The sequence below is a fragment of the Alligator mississippiensis genome, chromosome 12, assembly GCF_030867095.1.
Source record: "Alligator mississippiensis isolate rAllMis1 chromosome 12, rAllMis1, whole genome shotgun sequence".
NCBI lineage: Eukaryota > Metazoa > Chordata > Crocodylia > Alligatoridae > Alligator > Alligator mississippiensis.
In genome coordinates this window covers 51,417,018-51,437,303 of record NC_081835.1, presented here as the reverse complement: position 1 = coordinate 51,437,303, position 20,286 = coordinate 51,417,018, and the positions used below count along the sequence as shown (strand labels likewise).

General features: G+C 45.8%; 2 protein-coding genes across 8 annotated transcripts in view; both read right to left on the bottom strand.

Moving 5' to 3' along the window:
- The window catches only part of LOC102572088 (ficolin-1), a 40,868-nt gene extending 30,918 nt beyond the window's left edge, over positions 1-9,950 (bottom strand). The window contains exons 1-2 of one of the 7 annotated variants that reach the window (XM_019475915.2): positions 9,822-9,950; positions 8,049-8,239 (exon numbers count right to left, since the gene is read on the bottom strand). The gene's annotated coding sequence lies outside the window, so the exon portion shown is untranslated. Of the gene's footprint in view, positions 1-3,823; positions 3,862-8,048; positions 8,631-9,821 lie in introns of those variants that run through there. The other 6 variants (XR_009455896.1, XR_009455897.1, XR_009455894.1 and 3 more) reach the window with 6 other exon arrangements.
- A 481-nt stretch (positions 9,951-10,431) lies between these two features.
- Positions 10,432-19,012, bottom strand: LOC102567915 (ficolin-2). Its single transcript, XM_006264836.4, has 10 exons — positions 18,826-19,012; positions 17,468-17,581; positions 17,291-17,344; positions 16,813-16,848; positions 16,107-16,142; positions 15,265-15,300; positions 14,379-14,506; positions 12,968-13,097; positions 11,514-11,648; positions 10,432-11,006 (listed from the first exon to the last, which is right to left on the bottom strand). Exons 1-10 carry the CDS (start codon positions 18,905-18,907, stop codon positions 10,768-10,770), a joined length of 990 nt encoding a protein of 329 aa, XP_006264898.1. The 5' UTR covers positions 18,908-19,012; the 3' UTR covers positions 10,432-10,767.
- Between the last annotated feature and the right edge of the window lie 1,274 nt (positions 19,013-20,286).

The window sequence follows — 20,286 nt, the reverse complement described above, 5'->3', positions numbered from 1 at the left end:
AGTCTTTGCCCCAATAATTCTGTTCTCTAGGAACTTCTCAGACATATAACTTTAGCATGCTTACTGATGCAAATTTTGAACAAAATCTTTTGATTTTCTGAAAAGTCTCATGCCAGGTACATAAATCTTGCACTTTTCTGCTGGGGCAATTGTGAACTAGAAGTACATTTTATTGTGCCTCTACTTGGGAATCAGATTCTGTGACAACACAATCCACCCGCAGGAATCACTTCTGGTGTGAGAGAAGATGCTCATAGACAAGGGAATAAGTTACATGCAGCACTCTGCCCATACCCTGCCTTTTGGCCGCCTCCTCTCTTGAGAGATCTGTCCCCCAGCCCTATTTCTGATTCTATCCCCTTTTTAGCACCTTGTTACATGGTAATTTTAGGTGGCTTCTGGAGCTCTTAAACCCTGGATTGGCTGCACATTAACACATTAAGTGGCTTAGCACTTGGTATTTGTCTTAAAGTTATACCACTCCACAGCAGGATTCACTCTAATCTGCCTAATTTTCCTCCTGGCCTGTTAAGCTTTAGCAGCTTCACACATCTATTCTGCCTAAATTGAAGTCCAGCATCCCTGAATTCAGTGGCCTCTCCCGAGTCAGGGCAAGCAGCGCCAACCTTGGTGCCCTTCTGCCTGGGGAGGCTGGGCAGAGTGAGCACCGCACCCCAGAGCTCAGCTTTAGGATTCACAGGAATATTTACAGACCCCTTCCCTTTTTTTAAACCATCACATTAACTCTCTGACTTTCCCATGCTCTCTTTTTCAATTGATTTATCTCTGGAAAATCCCCATTTGCCTCCTACCCACCTACCTCGCTCTTCAAATGGAATTATCCAGCATACATTGAATACATAGGGCAAGCCAGTCCTGCCCCTGCTCACCAAGCCTTTAGTGGCAAGTCACATCTGTGCACATGGGCGACTGGTGCCTCCTGATCCTGGGAGGGCACCAGCGGCGGCTGGTCCCTCCCCTGGTTGGTGATCGAAGTGGCAGCAGCAAACAGGAGGTGCTGGGGGAAAACTCAGAAGTGCCACCGGCACTTCTCTTGGCACCCACATGTTCTGAGGGGGGCACCGGCTGTCACCCCCAACTCTCCAGCTGGTGAGGGCCAGTTGGGGGGGCATGTGCCCCTCCCCTGCCCTCCCTGTGCATGGCTTATGTCTGTGCAGGTGAAGGCCAGTCAGAGGCGGTTTTTCTCCACAAGACTGGGGTAGGCAAAATCCGGCTCATGGGCTGTATCCAGTCTGCAGCGGGCTCCATTTCCCAGCAGCCCCTGTGGCAATGGCTCCTTCTGGCTGCTGCCACTGAACCCAGCCCCGCTGCTTGGCCCCCCAGCCCATCTGGCCTGCATCCACCACTAAAGGCAGGACCCATGTGGGGTGCATTGCTCAGCAGCTGGGATGGGGCCACAGCTGGGAACAAGATGGATGGGTGGGGCTGGGGGGACCCTGGGATCTTGGGGAGTGACAGCATGAGGTTGGGGCCAGAGCTGGGGCTGGGGCAGAGCCACGATCCACTGCCCATATGCCTCTGCAAGAAGTGCACGTTCCACGAGTAGGGGTGTGCAGGGAGCAGATTGTGGCTCTGTGCTGGTACTGGCCCTGATCTTGTGCTGTCACTGCCTCAAAAACCAGAGCAACTCTCTGCCCAAATGGCTCCCAGCCGGTCTCCATGGAGTCCCCAGGATTGCAGGGCCAGGGCTGGGGTGAAGTAGACCTCCAATTCTGCAGCCCCATGCTGTCATGGCGCTATAATCCCAGGGTCTCCATGGAGACCGGCTAGGGGGCCATGTGGCCCGGGGCTGTTGGGAAATGGATCCCAGCCGTGGACTGGATCTGCCATTTTACCCACCCCTGCCCCAAGATGCAACTATTCCACTAAGCTGAACAACACTAAGCCAATTAATATTTGTGCAGCTTACAGCAAAGTGTAATAAGGCCCTTACTCTCTTCTCACATACTTTATGCCAGCCTTAACTGATCCACCTTCCTAAGATATGTTTTCTTCCTTACAGAAGAGACTTTTCCAGACTGATTTTTGTCTTTGTCCTGATCAAATACAGAGTTAAGAGATCTTAATTTCCACAATGACCTTTCTATTTTCCCCACATTGGAAAAAAAAAAAAAAAGGGAATACTGCCGTTACTTATTACTTTTATGCAACAATGAGAAACAGTGTTGGTACAGCTAGCATCATTTTCCAAAAAAGCTTAAGTTTCAATTTGAATGATGCTGACATTTCCCAAAACCCTGTACTGGAAGTTGACCTAATATCAGTATTTTTAGTACAGCAAATTACAGGTTAGTTCTCTCTTCTAAGTTCATCCACCTGAAATGACAATATTTCAGGCTGTCAAGCAAACTTACTCCTTGCAGAACATAGATGTTTTCCAAGTTTATAAAATAAAAGAATAAATAGTAAGAAATTAAATAATAAAAGATAGGGATAAACTCTTTGACAGTGCGGTAAGATATTTATCATAGTGACTGTCACGGCGGGGTCCCACAGGAGGGCCATGATCTCCCTGAGGTCCCTCTCACCGTGTCAAGTCCGGCCCAAGGGCACCCTCTTATTCTCGCCCGCCACATCTTTGATGTTCAGTAAGTTCGGGAGGCTGCCTTACACCTCCTTGGGCATGGCTAATCGGGACCTCCGTCCCCATGGTCCCCCGTGTTCTCCTGGACCGCCCCCCCCGGGGTCTCCCTGTACAACGGGTGCTCCCCAGGCACCCTAGCCTTAGGGCCACGCATGGCTCCTACCAACCCCTAATACCACGCCCCAAGCCTCGCAGATGTTCTGGACGTTGTCCTGTCGCAAATCAACTCGCCCGCTCCCTTGGGCCTACTCCGTATGCTCTATGGAAGCACCCCCTCCTGGGCTCCCCCTCTCTGTGCCCACTCTGGGCTCTCTCTAGTATACTGCCCCTCTCTTGGGGCTCTCGAGGCTGACTTTAGGCCTTCTCTAAAGTGTCGTCCCTTTCCGGGACCCTTGTCTGCTCTGGGACTTATTACCAAGCCCTCCAATCTCTTAGGCCCACCGCACTGCTAACCTCCCTCCTCCAGGCGCACCGTGCTGCTATCCCCTTTTGCCAGGGACCACCGCCGCACTTTGCCCTTCTCCTGGGCTCTGTACTGCTAACCCCTTTTGTCGGGGTCCACTGCAGCACCCTGCCCCTGTCTGAGGTCTATTGCAGCACTAGCCTACTACCCGGGCTTGCTACGCCCATCCTGGGCTTCTCAATAGTCCCCCTTCTCTGGGACTTGCTGTGCCCACGCTAGGGCTCCTCAACAATACTGCCCCCTCTCTGGGGCTTGCTACACCCACTCTTGGGCTCCTAATAATACAGCCCCCCTCTGGGGCTTGCTGTGCCCCCCTTGGGCACTGGGGTCCTCACACTCTGCCATGAGGCCCCCTTAAAGATACTGCACCCTCACTAGCGCCAGGGTTCCCACACCGCTGGGGTTCCCTCTGAATATGCTGCGCCCTTGCTGGCACTAGGGCCCCACACCCCTGTGGGTCCCTTAGGGTTCAGCCGCTCCTCTCTGAGCTCCACTGACCCTACAACTCTGCCCTGCAACTCTCAGGGCCTAGTGCACCCTCACTGGTGCCAGGGTCCCCACTTTACCGTGAGCCCCCTATGAGGCCTCCTCCACCCCTATAGCCTCACCCAAGCCACCAGTGTAATAAGCAACCACAAACAAGCACAAGCCTCTTGGCCACAACTTAACTCAGCGTCGCCTGGCTAAACCATGGTGCTCAAACCTCTTCAAACTGCCCTCCTTCACTCGGCTAGAGCGGTTCCTACAATGCTCACCTCCTACCTCTGTGGTTACTAGCAGAGAACTGCCAACCTGGCCTCAGCCCTGGGCTTTATAAGGGCCAAGCCCTGCCTCTTCCAGCCAGCTGACTCTCATTAGTTGCCAGGGCAGCCCACAGCTGTGCTCGTTATGTCCTGCCAGGGCGCTCTCTCCCTGGCAGTTTCCACTCTCTAGGAGCAGGAGCACCGAGGTGCCCTGCGACAGCGACATACCCAAATATTTAGTGCAAATAGAGTTGTCTGAGCAATATTTTTCCCTTCCAACATAAATTTAAGCTTCACTGTAAATATTGAAAAGTTTGGGCCTTAAACATATTTTTTTTTCTGTAAAAGAATTGCGCTACATTGCCTCATGGAAAAAGTAGTTCAGGTACCCTATGTTTCCATTCACCTTTTTGGATCAGACTCTGACTGGACTACATCTCCTGTCCCTCTCCAAATGAAAAGCTACACAGTATGCCACCAAGAAACAGTTTCTGGTCAGAAGAGAATGGGGACATGAGAATTATACCAACATTTTCAGAATGAAATATTTTATGCCAAAATAGTTTAAAGTGTGTGGCTATTTTCATTTAGTTAAAACAAAAATCCCAGCTTTCTGTCAAAAAATTGAATGGAACAAAATCCAGTCAGCCTTGGCAATAGCTTTTATTATCCCTAGGGTTCATACAGTAAAGGAAGGATATTCAAACAGAGGCTCATATTTATGGAGGAGGACGGGGGGGAGAATCTTCACTCTCTCAAATCTGGGGTGTTGCTTTGAGACCATTTTCATACTTAAACTGGATAACATCTTTAGAAACCTCATCTTGTATTTAAGATTGCTTAGCTAAAAGTGGTTTTGTTGCTGCAGGATCAACGAGACCAAAAGGGCTGGGAACAGTTAGCACCTATCATTGACAGCTTCCCTCTTGAAGGTATGGTTCCACAAGAAACTCTCGTTGTTCAAGTCAGTTTAACCTTCAGGATTTGGACATAGGAACAGTAGGAAAAGGGGATCTCTCTCTCTCATGTCAAAATGATGGGGACAGGGAGAGAGGGATATTGCCATCTAAAGTCATCCGTCATAAGAACCTCTGATATGAAGAAAAAGAAAAACTGTCTCTAGGAGAATACCCATAGAGTTATTTTGGGCTTAAGTAACAACACACTTATACCAAATCTTCTGAATAGCTAATCTCAGCAGAAGCTGGGAGGTAGAGCATGGATGAGAGTTGCTGATCTTAAAGTAGAGGTTACTTTAACTAACTTATTTGGAGGGTATATAAAGAGACACTCAGCAGTTAAATGTTATAGGAGAGGAGAGGATTGTCAAGTAAAGTATCTCTTGCAGACACCAGCACCAGGCATGGGGAGAGTTGCAAGGCAAACCTTCCTTGCCTTTCTCTGTCTAGTAGCAGTAGTTTGTGAGGCTGAGGACACCTGCCCAGGTGAGTGAAAGAAACTAGTTACTAGTAGCATTTCCTAACATGGCTCTTTCCAACACATATTCTGAAGATCTCGGATCTGTTAAGGTCATTCTCCGCTAACCAATCACTTTCTTCCACTTAAATAAATGCACTGGAACGATGTGATCTTTTTCTAGGATTGCTTTAGGGCTTCTGACGTCTTGTTGGACTCTAAGTATTGGCACCGACCTTGTGCTATGGGACCACCACTTTGAAAGAAGAGTTCTGGAAATGCATCAGGCACAGCCTGCAATTTCTCATGTTAGCTTGTGTCCTGTCTAATTAAAGATAATGTATGTAAGTTATTGGCACTGTTTAGTAGTCTAATGCTACCAGCCTATTGTTCCAGCAGATTCCACCTATGGCAATAGGATGCCTAACTACTTGGGTATTATTCCAAAATCAGCAGCATTTTTTCAATGGCGAAGGTGTGCACATTTTAGTAGGATCTGGAGATTCATGAGGTGAAGACTTGGTCTCCAATGACTCTAGTTAAATAGAAGTTTGAGTTCCCAAATGCAATGCGACTGAATGACCTGTATCAAGTATCCCATATCCTACAGATCTCCTTCCTAGCAAAGTCAGAAGAAAATTGAGACATTGTGAATATGAACTGCACTGGACAGGTTTAGTATAACATATGCACCCCCTTATTTTAGCATGTTCACACACACCTCATATTCTTCAGAGATAATTTCTCAGTCCATACGGCAGATTAAGATAAAGCACATGCATCAGTAAGAATCCTCAGAGGTGTAATACAAACTGCAGTCACGCGTTTGACATAATTCAGCCCCCTTGACAGTGCACTGAAAGTCTTTGATTACGGAGTCAACCACCATTTTCCACAGGACCAATGGCTCATTCCTTGCATGTACTGGACTCAAAGGGAGGTGAAGAGAAGTTGCACAGACAATGTTTGTACAGAATCTAGTAAAACAACTCCATTAGATACAAGGGGACATGTACTTGTGCAAAGATTTTTGTTGGTCAAATTTAATTTAGATGCTTCAAATCCTAAGGCATTCATTGCATTCTCCTTCAGCTAAGCATAGGCACCCTAAAGGGGAAGGTTACCTTGTTTAGTTTTCACTTGTGACTACAGTCACAATCCTATTGAGGTGACTGTGGTTTTTGATTTGGTCATTACTTGATCAAAGTAAGAAACTAAGGATTTGGCCCACAGAAAGAGATTTTTGTTTAATTCTCTCTCCTATAGAAGACATGATGGAAGGAAGGTTGAAATGATGGCATGTTAGCTATAAAATCTACCACAGCATGTTATCCTCAGGAAGCAAGCTATCTGCAAAAAAAATGAAATGTATGGAGCAGCTTCCCACCCAGGTCCCTCTTGTTGCACTGCAGGTTTTCCAGAGAAGGGCAGATGGTTCAGTGGATTTTTTTCACGTCTGGGGTACGTATAGGAGAGTTTTTGGCAACAGGCTGACAGAGTTTTGGCTGGGAAATGACAACGTTCACCTGCTGACCTCACTTGGTAAAAAAATCACTGATGCTATTTTTCCTAAACACTTCTCCATCCCACCCACCCCCTCTCCTCTAACAGGGCTTTGAAACTTCTAGTAGCTCTAACATTTATTTTTGCCTGTGGCTCTCAAAGCACTTTATAAGAGCAATAAGCTAAGGCACAAACACAGGTCTTGGATTGCTGCAGCTCATACAGCAAGTCAGGGGAAGAGTCGAGAGCAAAGCCCAGATCAAACTCCCAGTCCAGTGTCTGGTCCTCTGGACCTGCCAGTCCACAGCACTAGTGGTGAAGTGAGCGCTGCAACCTTAGTTGCAGTTCACTGTAGCACAGCTCTGGGAAAGCTGGTGGTAACGACATGGTGTGGCTGGCTCCAGCTGAGGTTATTTAAACTTAAAGGATGATAACGGTGGCTGAAGAGCATTACCCAACGTGAATCTCACCAAAACCATCCCATTCCCATCATTGGCAATTCTGTGCAAGCTGATTTGTCTCTGCAACGCTTCACATAAGCATAGAGAATACCTAAGCTCCATTGTAAAGCATATTGCGATCTGCAGATGTCATTTGCAGCCCACAGAACCATGTCATCTGGTCCTCAGTACTATGTGCCAAATGTTGTCTATGATGGCTTATGGCCCTGTGTGCTAGATACAGTGTATGGAGCCCATCTGGTGTGGGCTGGATATGACACAGAGTCAGTCCTGTGTGCATGCTGCATGCAGTGCCCACATCAGACTGGCCCTGCATACAGGATCTGGGGCTGGTCTGGATTGGGCCCACAGACAGGCTCCCTGTGCTGGATCCAGTGTGTGGGCCTGACATGTGCTTCATACAGCATGCACGGCTGGAGCCAAAGGAGTTTGACACCAGATTCCTATGGAGTTAAACTGGCCTAATTTTCATTCTTTGCCTATTTGTAGGAATAAAGGATTCCTCTGTTGCTCACCCAGGTGTTTAAGGATTCATCCAGAATAAATTCACTCCCTTGAAGTAAAACCCATTCAGGTTGGATTCAACACAGTTTTGAAGCCAACAGTCTCCCCAATGGACCGGCGCTTACTTTCTTTTTTAGAATCATTCTCTTGGTCTTTTGTTGACAAAGGCCTGCCATTGTAATGTCAGTGAATCCCCAAGTGAACTGAAGGACGTCACTGTTCACAGCATGTGGCAAGGCAGTCAAGCTCTACAGTAGCCAAATGTCATTTGGAAATGTTGGGTGTACATCCCCCTTGCAGGACGGACTCCGAACCAACCCCTCTGACTCTACAAAAAGGAGTCTGAAACTCACCGTAACCACTTCCATCTCAGCTCCCGATGTGTCACATGCTCGGTCACCTTCCTAGAATCTCTCTGCTGGGAGGCAGGTATTGCAAAGTGTGCTTGCAGATCTGCCCTTGCAATGAGACCCAGAATTGCTGTTTGATACCCAGCTCTGTCACAAGTTCCTGTGTGACCTAATTAAGTCACTAGAAAGTAGGGCTGTGAAAGTTTAAATGATTAATCATTTAACTGATAAGGTCAGTGGTAACCAGTTATCTTACTGGTTATCCTTTAGCTGGGGAGAGAGGGGAGGGAAGCTACACAGTGCCCCAGCAGGAATCAGAAGGCAGCAGGGCAGGGAGAAAGGAGAGGGAGAGGGAGAGAGGGTGGATGAGGGTGGGAGGTGGACTAGTACCCATAGCCTAAAGAAGAAAACAGCCAGGAGCCTAATGGCTCATGAATTAAGTAATTAGCTGCTTGTTCACAGGTGTGAACACAACCCTCCCAGCCAGGCTTCACATGGGCTGTGTTATCGGGCTGGGCCCTTCTCTTCTGCTCCCACCCCATGTCAAAGAGCTCCGGGGGCCAAAGTGTCTCCAGAAAGCAGCTTTATCCAACCTGCTGTGTTCTCGGTTAATCATTTAATGGATATAATTAAAGGAGGTTAAACAAATATTTTTTTTTAATGATATTCACATTCCTACTAGAAAGTGAATAAGAACTGAGTGCCTATGGCACCTAGTGCTGTCACAATATAAACTACAAGGAATACAAGATAACAAAAAGGGGCACCTCAGACAACGCAGCTCTGGTTATAAGCAAATTCAGTGAGAAAGTGTCCAAAAGCCCTTGGGTAAGGAAGGGATGAAATAGTGGTTGATTTTGAACCAGAGAATTACACACACAACTTTTAGTAATGAAGAAGTCTTGAAAACGGACTTTTGCCAAGCTCTGACAGCAGAGCAATCTGAAGGGCTGACTAGTTGTGTTGCCAGCCATTTCAAGAAAGGCCTTTAGATTATCCATTTTTCAGAGTTTGATATGTCCTGGTGTATTTTAGGCCTTTGCATTTGCCAAAGTAACTCAATAAAGAGGTATATACAGGACAGCTCATACGTCTCGAGTATTCTATAATCTGGAGTCTGGTTAGCTGGGTTCTCTGTGCTCCATAGGTGGGAAAAGGCCTGTAGTTCAGACAAGCAGATAATTTGCAGTTTTATTCACCCCTCCCGGCTTTCACTCTAAGCCTTGACTGAAGCCAGTATAGCTAGTGAGCTGCTCCAATAAATGCTATAAAAAGTGTTTGTTTGTGAATGCCATCCTGGTTCTCAATTATCTGCATCCATCAAGTTGTGACCTAGAGCAATAACTCTCCACTGGTGGTCTGCAACCCCACACTCTAAGTCAGGGGTGGGCAAAATACAGCCCGCAGGCTGGATCTGACCTGTGGAGAGACTTTGTCCTGCCTGTGGTGGGTCCCTTAGTCCCACCTGGCCCAGGCTCTAGCTGTCCCATGGTGTGTCCTGCTGACCCCGGGCATGCAGCGGGGCTGGGACAGCTCTGCAGCTGGACTGCCTTTCTAGGCAGCCTAGGTAGTGGTGGTGGCTCCTGGCTGCTGCCGCTGCTGGCCCCAGCCCTGCGGATTGGCCCTAGCCCTGTGGGTGGGGACCTGCACGCACAGCCCCTACTCTGGCCCACCCCGCACCTGCTCCAGACTTGGCCCAGCAGAGCAGACCAGCTCTGGACCAGCTGGAACCTGGGCGCACAGCCACAATCTGCCCTGCACCTGCTCTGGACTCACCTGCCCACACCAAGCATCACCAGCAGTGGCAGCCAGGCAGAAGCTGCTGCTCGGCATGGGAGAAAAGCAGCCCCATCCACCTCACCGCTGCCGGGCCCTTCTTGCTGCAGCCACCCGGAGCCTGCGCCCTGTTAGCACTGGCCACCTTGAATTACTGCCACAATTCCCCTTGAGGCTGTTAACTTCAGTGTTCAAGCTGGTAACTGTTTCTTGCATGCCAAATGATCTTTCCAGCTTTTGATTCCTGAATGACTACCTGTGCTTCTTGCTTCCAGACCTTTAATTTCTCCTCCTGTTTTTTTAAGGAGACATGAGGTTTTCTACAGCCTTTGCTCTGTTTCAGCCATCTGGTGTATGTCTTGGAGGGACATACTTTAGAGTACTGCCAACTGAGCTTTTAAACTTTTAATTCCTTTGTCTTTTTTTTTTCCTGATTATGTTTCCATTTTCCTCCCGTGTTTCTAAGGCCTCTTAGAAAGTGGAAAGCCCTGATGTAGCTCTCCACATAAATTCTGCATAGAACAAAGCACCACATAACTAGGATACCAGAAAACTACTTTCAAAGACATTCCTGTATCAAGCCCAGTTATCGGAAAGCAAACCAGAATAGTTCTCTATGACCAATGCAGTGCTTTATTTAGTGCTAAAAAGGATCAGCATGGAAATGTAGAGTGCTGGGACTATCCTAGCATTCCAAAACCCTTTGTCCAGAACCCTCTGCTCTTCCCCACTTTGCTCTGCCATCAGCTATGAAGCAGCTCTACTAGCAAGTCATGTGGAACAATATGCAAATGCACTTCAGCTGCCTATAGAAAAATATTGATTTTCAGGAGAGGAACAAAGAAAATTGATATCATGTTCTACAGAGAAAAACAGTTTATTCACGTAAGTATCTGCACTCACACAAGCGCAGAGCATGACCCCTGGACCCTGGCTTCCCAGTGAGTTAAACTGGCCTAATTTTCATTTCAGCAATTTTGTAGGAAACAGCCAACCCCAACCCTGTCTTCCAGTTGATTCCATCTCCAACAGAAGACTTGTTGGTTCCCCGGTATATCCCGTTCAGGTTGGATTCGATGCAACTCTTGTACCACCAGGCTCCCTTGTGGGTTTTTGTACATTTATTATCAGCGGGGTTATCTTTAGTTGAGAATGGCATGCCATTGTGGTAAGACAGTGAGTCCCCTGCGGGAGTTGAATAATGTCATTGTTAACAGCATATAGTAAGGCAGTGTAGTTCTACAAAGGCCAACTTGGCCATCTCTGTCATTTGGGGATGTTGGTGTTCATCTCTCCCTTTCAGGAGGTATTCAGAATCCCTCTAATTTTGAAATAGGAGTCAGAAACTCATCATGACCATTTCCTCTCAGCTCCTGATGTGTCACATGCTGGACTACATTCCCAGAAGCACTCTGTTAGGATGTAGGAATTGCAAAGAGCTCTTGTGGTTCAGCTTTGGCACTGAGACTCAACCATTTTAAGAAGGGCATCTATGTTGTCACTCATTGAGAACTGAAGGGACAGGTAAAGCTCAACCTTTGTCTGTGGAAGGTCTTGACCCCAAATACTTTTAGAATTGCTGTGGATATGGAGAAATTTCTGTTCCTTCTGCTTTAGGAATATACAATTCTCCCTGGCTTTGCAGAAGTTTTTTGTCCTATAAAAGGTTGAGCACCGATGTTGAACACCTACCTGCATTTCCTTCTAAGAATTTTCCAAGAACCAGCTTGTAATTCTGAGATGCATCTAAAATCTTAAATGATTCATATTTGGCAAATGTAAACTTGTTATCAAAACCTTGCAAGTCAATACGAAGTTGATTGGTACCTAATGAAAACAAAATTGGAAAGAGAGAAAAAGATGATGTTCCATCATCATTTTGCATCTTCAGAACTTTTTCTCTTCTACCAGAATTAAAACATTTGGTCCAGTATTAGAACATTGCATTTCATGTCTGTCAACCTCACCAAACTGAGAAATATCCTCCCTTTTAATTATGATACACACGTTTCCTCCTTTACACTAGAGTTTGTATTCACCTCGCCTGAACTGACAAGCTACACTAGGTCCTGACTCCAGCTACACTTCAGCAAAACTACAAAAAATGGCAGGAAAATAAAGCCTTTGCAACCTCCCATAAATCCCAACTGAATTCCAGATGCAGCAGGAAAGAAAGCCCTCAGAGGACCCCCCTCGGCACGTTCTGGTTTATTACAGGCAATCATGTTTACCAACATAACACAATGAACCGGTACATATATAGGACAGCTCATATCTTTTCAGAATTCTGGAATCAAGTTAGTTGGACTCTCCATGCTTCATAAGGGGAACAATGCATGTAATTTTGGCAAGCAGATCATTTGCAATTTGGCTCATCACTCCAGCATTTCAGTCTAGGCTTTGACAGAAGCCAACACAGCTACAGTGTGTACTGCTCCAATAAATGTTTATGAAAGGTGTATTTCTGAGTGTACTCTTTGGCTGCATCCATTGTGTTATGGCCTACAGCAACAGTTCTGTGCTACTTGACTGCAGGCTCCCCCCAGTAAATTAGGAATTGCTGAGGGTGGGACACAAGTGTGTCAACGGTGGGGCCAGCAAGGTCCAAATGGGGAAACAGGAGATCTGCAATTAATGCAGTGCTATTTGTCGGTTATCATCCCTGCAGCTAGGCAGAGATAATTGGTCCAGGCACAGGGCTGTGCAAGCATGACTGCAAGAAGTCACCAATCACCAAGAACCTTCCAGATCTTGTGGAGGCAAAACATGGGAGGATCCTGGTGTGTGGGAAGACTCAAGGCGGCTCCTAGACCTGTGTGGGAACTGAGAGACTGGCAGGGCCATTGTCAGCCTAAGTGGGTACACATAGGCAACTGTGAGGTCAGAAAGGTGGAGAACAACTGGCCGATATCACATACTGGTAATGAATGAGGTCTTCTATGGGTGTAATAGTCCGTGGAAGCAGTGAGCATCTGCCTCCTGCTACAAAAACACACAATACATCAAATTTTGAATTGATCTACATCCAATGTCTTATCTTCCTTATCTTAGAGCCTGTTTAAAATCCCATTCTGAACTCTCTCCGCACAAGTGTGCAGGGAAAATTTTTTGGGAAAACCTGAATGCCACTTTGCAGACCCAGTTACCTTTTGATGTCAGTAGGTGAATATTGTCATTCCCCAACCAGAATTCAGTCATTTTATTGCCAAAACCTCTCTTGTATTTATTCCAGTCATGAAAAAAATTTACTGAGCCATCCTTCCGTCTCTGGAAGACCTTCAGGGGAATGAAGGGGAATCGCTTTAGTTGCAATACTGAGAAAACATATTAGAATTTCAAATAATCCAAAATCAGTCACTGTTAAACTTGTCCGGTTCTTCTTTGCCTCGCAGAGTTAGAATACAAGTTCAGCCTGTCCTTTATTTTTACATTTGGTTGAAGATCACAAAGATGAAAAAGTCTAAAAGGGATAATTATGCTAATATAATCTGACCTCCAGTACTTGCAGATGAGAGAACCTCACCCTTGTACTGCACAGAAGCTACCAGTAGATGTGTATTGCAGTAAACAAGCTCAGGTGTGTGCTTTCCCAAGTTGGAAGGCTAATTAACATCTTGCATGAAAGGAAAGAGTATGAGTCAGCAGCTGTAAAGAAAAAATAATAAGGAGAGGTCTAAAAGCCCTCTTCCAGCTGTGCAAGTGAGCTTTTCTGAATATGCACTATCCCACCTCCCATTCCCACCACAGCACAGCTGGTGTCTTATCACCAAAGCGGAATCTCCACACTATGTTTGCAGCTCGAAGTGAGATACGGCAATAAAGTACAATTATATTTAGAATTGGTCAGAACATATTCTGAACTGGATAGAATTAAAAACAAACAGTTTGTAGAAATCAAAATGCTCCATAAAGCCACGTGACCTTTACTGACATTTCCTTCTGAAGTAGAAAAAAGAAGGAAAATCTAGCAAGGCTTTTTGTTTCAATTTGTATTTTGTATTTCATTACAACCTACTGAAAAGAAAAATCAACAGTGAATTAAAACACTGATAAAAGCAATCCTTGAGCAACACTGAAAAGTTCTGTGATTTTGGATTCTGATTCACAAGAGTGAAGCCCTCTAAATTGTTTGCAAAACACAATTTCCATCTATTTCAGAGCTCTATCAGCTCACTTTTCCCTTCCCGTCCCATCTAAACAAAGGGCTTAAAAATTACTATAAATATTGATGATTTCTCTTACAAGGACCTGTACGACCTCACCTGCCTGGACAAGTAACCAACTCATTTCTCCCTCAACTTATGGAATCAGCAGAATCTTCTCTTGGACGTTATGCTTCTAGTATCTTGCCTCACCATGGCACAAATAACCTGATTCCATATACACCACTCACAGGCACTAGAACAAATACAAGCAACAGCATTGTGTCCTTTCTAGGAAGATCTCTGTCCAAGCAAAACCTTGGAGGAAACCCAAATCCAGTGAAACCCATTGGCAGTTTCCCCCCATACTTTCATGGGATGAAGATGGAGTATTTCAGGCATGGTTTTTACTTACAATCCAGCCACCCTGGTCTGTCTGCATGTCACAAAACACTTCCATGGCTATACAGGCGTTTCGATAGATGGTGTACCAACCACTTAGGACTTCCCCTCTCATTAGCAGTTCCTTGCAGTCCTTTGCTCCTGCAGAGGAGAGGAACCCCATGTTATAAATACGTTCTGCAGAAATGACTAATGATCCAAGGAAAGGTGATCCAAAAAAGTCTTTAGGGAACTAGGTGTTTCAAAAAGCTCTTTCCTGAGATTCAAAACCAGAGGATCGGACATCTTTTAAACTGATCCCTTTGGGTCTCAAACTTAGTTGGATGCATTAATCAAACTGCACAGTGGCCGTGTCTATATGAGACACTGATTGTGCAGTAGCTCATTATTACTGGGCAGTAGCTTGTTACTACCGTGCAGCAGTGTTGCATGGCACGAAGTATGATGTGATGCTACTGCGCAGTAGTAATCAGCTACTACACAGTCAGCATCATCTTAAAACCATTCAGTGATACTACTGCACAGTAACTCCAGTTACTGTGCAGTCACTTTACTAAATGACTATGCAGTAGCAAGTGTGCAGTCAGTGTCTCATGTAGACATAGCCAGTGTGTATGGAAGTGAGTTCTTCAGACTGAAAGTGGCTAATTGAATTCATAGTGGAAAACTCGAGGTGTACTAGGATCAGGAAGGTTTCTGGTGAAACAGACCTTTGGGTACTTCCATACTGCCAATATAGGAATAAAAGTCCATTGCACAAGTGCTTGCAGTGCTCAGTGTGGATCACTGGTGCCTGCCAATGCAACTCTACACTGTGAATTAATTTTCACATCCCCTAAATAGGAAGAAGTAACAACTCCTGAAACCACTTCTGACCTCTTACAATTATAAGCACTCACCTTTGACACACAATATCTCTTCCACATCCTTCTTACCTGTACAGGAAAATAAATGCAATTGAGAATAATTCAAATCAGGAAAGGGAACTGTTTTTCCCCTCAGCTCTTGTTCAGGTCACGAGGCACCTACATATCATGAATTACATGCCTCGCGGATTTTGCCTATGACTATGTAGAGGGGAGTCATGCTCGAGATGGACCAGTGCTCTGAGTTCTACTTTGCTTTAGACCAGTAGGGACCAACCTTGTTGGCAGCTGTGCCTCAAATTACCTCTGCACTCAGCCCTGAGTGCTACTCTGGTCCCCCTTCCCTGCCAGGTCTGCTGCCCTTGTTTCTGCTCCCTGCCCAATCTGCTGTGCGGCACACACAGAGCCCAGGGCCTGGACAGCAAGGGGGCCTGAAAATGGTAATTTTTATTATTATTATTATCATTATATCTGGCGAAGGGGAAGCCAATACTGAAAGTTTGCCTGGGGCTACCAGGAGTCTAGGTACAGTGCTGGATGTTATGCAGAACGCATCTCTACCAGTCCTGGCAGCCACTGGGAAAGGCAGCTGTGCTGCTGCCTAGTGGCAGACTTAGGTTGCTGATTTGTGCCTTCCCTGGTCCTGGTCATGTGGATGATCACCAAGACAAAAGCCATAGTGACGATGGATGGCCCCAGAAGCTTCTGCAGACTACTGGGGGAGATGAGATCTAGATCAAAACCCTGATCCCAGTGTGACAAATCCTACCTATCTCCAATTATTGCCATCATGTTTTTCCCCAGCCCCAGGACACTGACATCTATAGAGGCACCCAGGTTTTAAAATGAAACAAAAATTGTGCAGATATTCTTACTAATATTTGGAACTGGTCCAGGGTTTCCGGTGTCTCCTGAAGAAAAAACACAAAAGCCAAGCATTCAAAGACCTGAAATCTTACCTGGCTCTGAGTGCCCCCCTCAGCACTTCATGTGAACCCCATCTTTCCATAAAACCCCTCTTTACCCACTCTACTCTATGACACAGTATTAGGGTGAATATCTTCACACAGAAGAGAGAGACCAGATTCTCCTTCATGTCAAATCTCCCCAGCTGCATGAAAGTTGCACAAGTGCAAGCAAAGGCCCTGCTGGCCCAGTGTGTGTGGATATATTTTTTTTAATTTAGAAGCTAATGTTAGATACTACAAGGGAGTCAGGCACCGAGCTGCCACTAAATGAAGGACCAAATGACTTCTGGATACTGAAAAAATGCCACCTCATCCCGAATATCAAAATATAAATTGTATTTGTGTGTCAGCCAGGCAAAGATGATTTACTGGGACTGCTGGAATGTCACATACCATGGGGCAGGTTTGCAAGAGAGCTTCACTTCCAGGTTGTGCACTGGCTTGGTGCTAGATTTCATGAGAAACTGGGTACAAAAACCATGCCGCGCTTTTTCAAACAAGTCTTTCTGTGCCCCGTGGAACTCCCTCATGACCCAACCTCCATCACCCAGAAAAGCACTGCAACAACAGGGATGTTATTCTTTCGTAAAAATAATTATTGAAGGTCTCTTACCTCTTGGACCCATTTCACCAGGGTCACCCTTCTCGCCTGATGGAAGAAATGGACAGTAGGAGCAGAGATGTAGCAATCAAAAGCAATTCAGGCAGAGACAGAGAACTGGCAAGCAGACATTCTGGACAACGTTCCAGCGATCATGAGTCCCAAGTAACAGAGTACTTGCTGATGGGCACTTCTAATTCATGATTGGAGGTCCTGTGCCAATTGCACACATCTCACTGTGCACCCACAGCCTGAGAATCCTTTGGTGTCCATTACACACTCGCAGCAACTATCTATGAAGTATCAGTAAGTCAGAAACCAAGCAGAAGTCTGGATGAAAGGAGGTTTTGAGTTCACTTTAAGGACCTTGACAGACCAAAATTCTGAACAATATTGTAGAAACACATGTTCCAAAAAGTAAGAGACAAAACAGACAAACAAACAGAAACCTTGCGGTGTAACACATTTATTAGTCTCTGTTTAATTTTACCTGTCTTCCCTTTTGGTCCCATCATGCCAGGAGGCCCAGGGGGTCCTCTTTCTCCTATAAATACAGGGGCAAGTGTGAATATGCTGCCCACTCTGAAGAAGTAAGAACAGTTCCTATTTCCAAATCTACCTTCTCTGACTCCCAAAGCAGATCCCTGTTTGCTCTTTGGCAACATACCTTTGTGTCCTAAAAGTCCATGTTCTCCTCTGGGACCAATGACACCAGGAGCTCCAGGGAAACCTCGCAGAACAGTAACCTTCTCATCACCAGTGAGACCTGTTATTTTTACTTCTGGAGACATAAAGCAACATTTATCAGAGCCACAGGATCTGGCACATTCTGCAAATTGGGATTTGTAGAGGGAAGTCAGATCTGCATGCAAGATCAAACAGAGCTCTTTTCTTGGCTAGAAAGACAAATATAATCCAATGGCATGGGTGTCCCACACTGGGCAGCAGGTTGCAGATACAAACAGAAGAACAGGTTCCTGACCCAAGACACTGCTTTGGGCCGTGGGAGAAAGCAGAATCGGAGCAGGAAGTCTCTCTCCTGCTCTTGCTCTCTGGTTGTCGGTTTGTACTCTAAACCTCACTGGTTCCAAGTCTCCTGCCATCACACCCTAAATGTTTCCTGCTTGGTGAACTGAACTTTGCAGAGGTTCAGGAGTTATTTCACTGAGCTCTGAATCTATAACAGGAATTTAAAATCTCTCTAACACATGCATAATTCAAGACATCTTCAGCCATACAGGACTTAATTATTTTAACAGAACTGTGAACCTTTTTTTTTAACCATAGCAGCTAATCAGAATTTGGAGTTTTTACTTGTTGGATTCTTTTAAAGGAAAACTTTGATGCTGAAAACAGCTATTTCTTTGGTGCAATCCTGTTCTTTTAGACGGGAAGTACAAGCTCCTGCTTCCGTGTACATGGGACAATTCTTGACAACAGGTGGTGTTTTCTTTGCTCAGAGTTCCCAGTCTTTTTCACCCAACACTTGGTCTAAGGACATCATCTTTTAGGCTTTTTCTGACAGCGAGTGTCTCAACAGGTGTTCCACTGTCTCCTTTTGCAAGTTCCACTCCCCACACTTTTTGGCACTGCTTTCCTTCTTTCACAAAGCCCACCCCAGTCCTATCCATCCTCACTTCTGAGCCTATCTGTAGGGAGCCCTGTGAATTTCCAGACACCACTATTACCTGTTCCACTGAACAGACAGTAAGATGGAGGCTGATGGCCAATGTCAGCACGACCTGTGCGAGACTTGTTGGCCATGATCTAAGGGAGGTTCCGTAATCCTGCAGGGAAGACTTCTTTCTCTATACCTTTGGCATTCAGAGGAGGTCCTAGGCTTGCCCTTTCCACTACAAACTCCTCTCTCTCGTTAGGAGCTCTTGTTGGAAACTGCTCCAAATGAATCTCTTCCAGGCTCCTGGATCTGTGTACTCCCCGTACAGCACCCAGTGCAGGAGGGTAGAGTTTGGCCCTTAAATGGCCCTTAGTTGCTGCAAGGTAACAGATTGTTTTCTCACTCACCTGCGCAGGTCTCCTCGTCCATGCAGTATGCTATTGCTAAGCAGAGTAAAGCAAGGAGGGTTTGCTGTGCAGCCCTTTCCATGGCTAGTGCTGGTCTCTGCACTGGCTGTTGTGCTCGTCTTCTCCACACGCTCTCCTCTACGTTGTGGTTTCAGAGCTGAGACCTTTTTCCAGGCAATAGGCATTACAATATTAAGCTCCACCTCTGAACTGTCCTTCCCTCAGCCTGCCTCCATACTCCGTGTTTTGTCCTCACTGAGATCGCTGATCCTTTTTGGCAAGGGGAAAACTTTTAGAAGTTTGCAGTCAATGTTTAAAATGATGGACTCACTAGGGGCTATGGGGGAACTTTGTTCCTGTTGCCTTTTGGAGAGCAGGGGGACATATCTGTAAGCAGAGATGCCAGCATGCTGGTTTGTTATCTTATTCCACACATCTTGGATACAAATGAGTTTCAGAAAGTTGATGAAGTGTAACAAACTCTTACCATTTCTAAATACCCACTCCGTGCTCGAGATATTTAGATAATGAAAAGATTCACATAACACATTTCCGGTATCTGTTCTAACAGCATGTTCTTATAAAAAGCCCATAACTTTTGTATCTAGGTGCCTTCCAGAGACACAGTGGTCACGTCTACATGAGACACTGACTGCGCAGTCGTTACTGCATAGTCATTTAGTACTTATACAAACAAGTACTAAATGACTGCACAGTAACCTGAGTTACTGCGTGGTAATGCTGATGAACACTTTTTTTCATGATGCTACTGCGCAGCAGTATTGGGCTCCTGCACAGTCAGTGTCTTGTGTAGATGCAGCCAGTTAGTAACAGAATGATCTCTCTCTGAAATGGACTTTCCCTCCTGCTTTGGCATCTACTTCAAAATCCTCCGAAATAAATGTAAATAATCAGCCACTTCCTACTACCTAGCAAAGGAGCATCAATCTCCACTGCTTAGGCAACTCTCTCTCTAAAGCCCTGCATTTCACTCCTGTCCCATAACATAGAAAAAAGGAGGAGGACTTTGGAGCAGCCCTGGAAGTTTAGCATTTAAGACCTCCAGGCTCTTATGAGGGAACTCCTGTGCCTGCTCCTAGGAAAAATGCATTAGACTAAATCCATGCATCTGTATTCTGTATCTATTTTTTTAGCAATCTTTGCCACATTGAATCAATCATTAGGAAAACTTGCTGCAATGGCATAGTTACATAAGGGGCAGAACTGTATTGAGAACAACTGCTGTTGACTTTTCTGGATTCATAGGGAAAACCCGCATTTCCATCCAACAAAAAGCAAGAAGTCCAGCTTGCACGAGTCCAGAGCTCTGAGGATGGTCCAGACATGAAAGGTTCCTTGTGGCCAGGAACCTTAGGGGTTCTCTGATCCTGGATGCAGAGCTGGGAAATGGGAAACCACCAATTAAACCAGACCTTGACACCTGGGCTTTGTGTGCCCTCA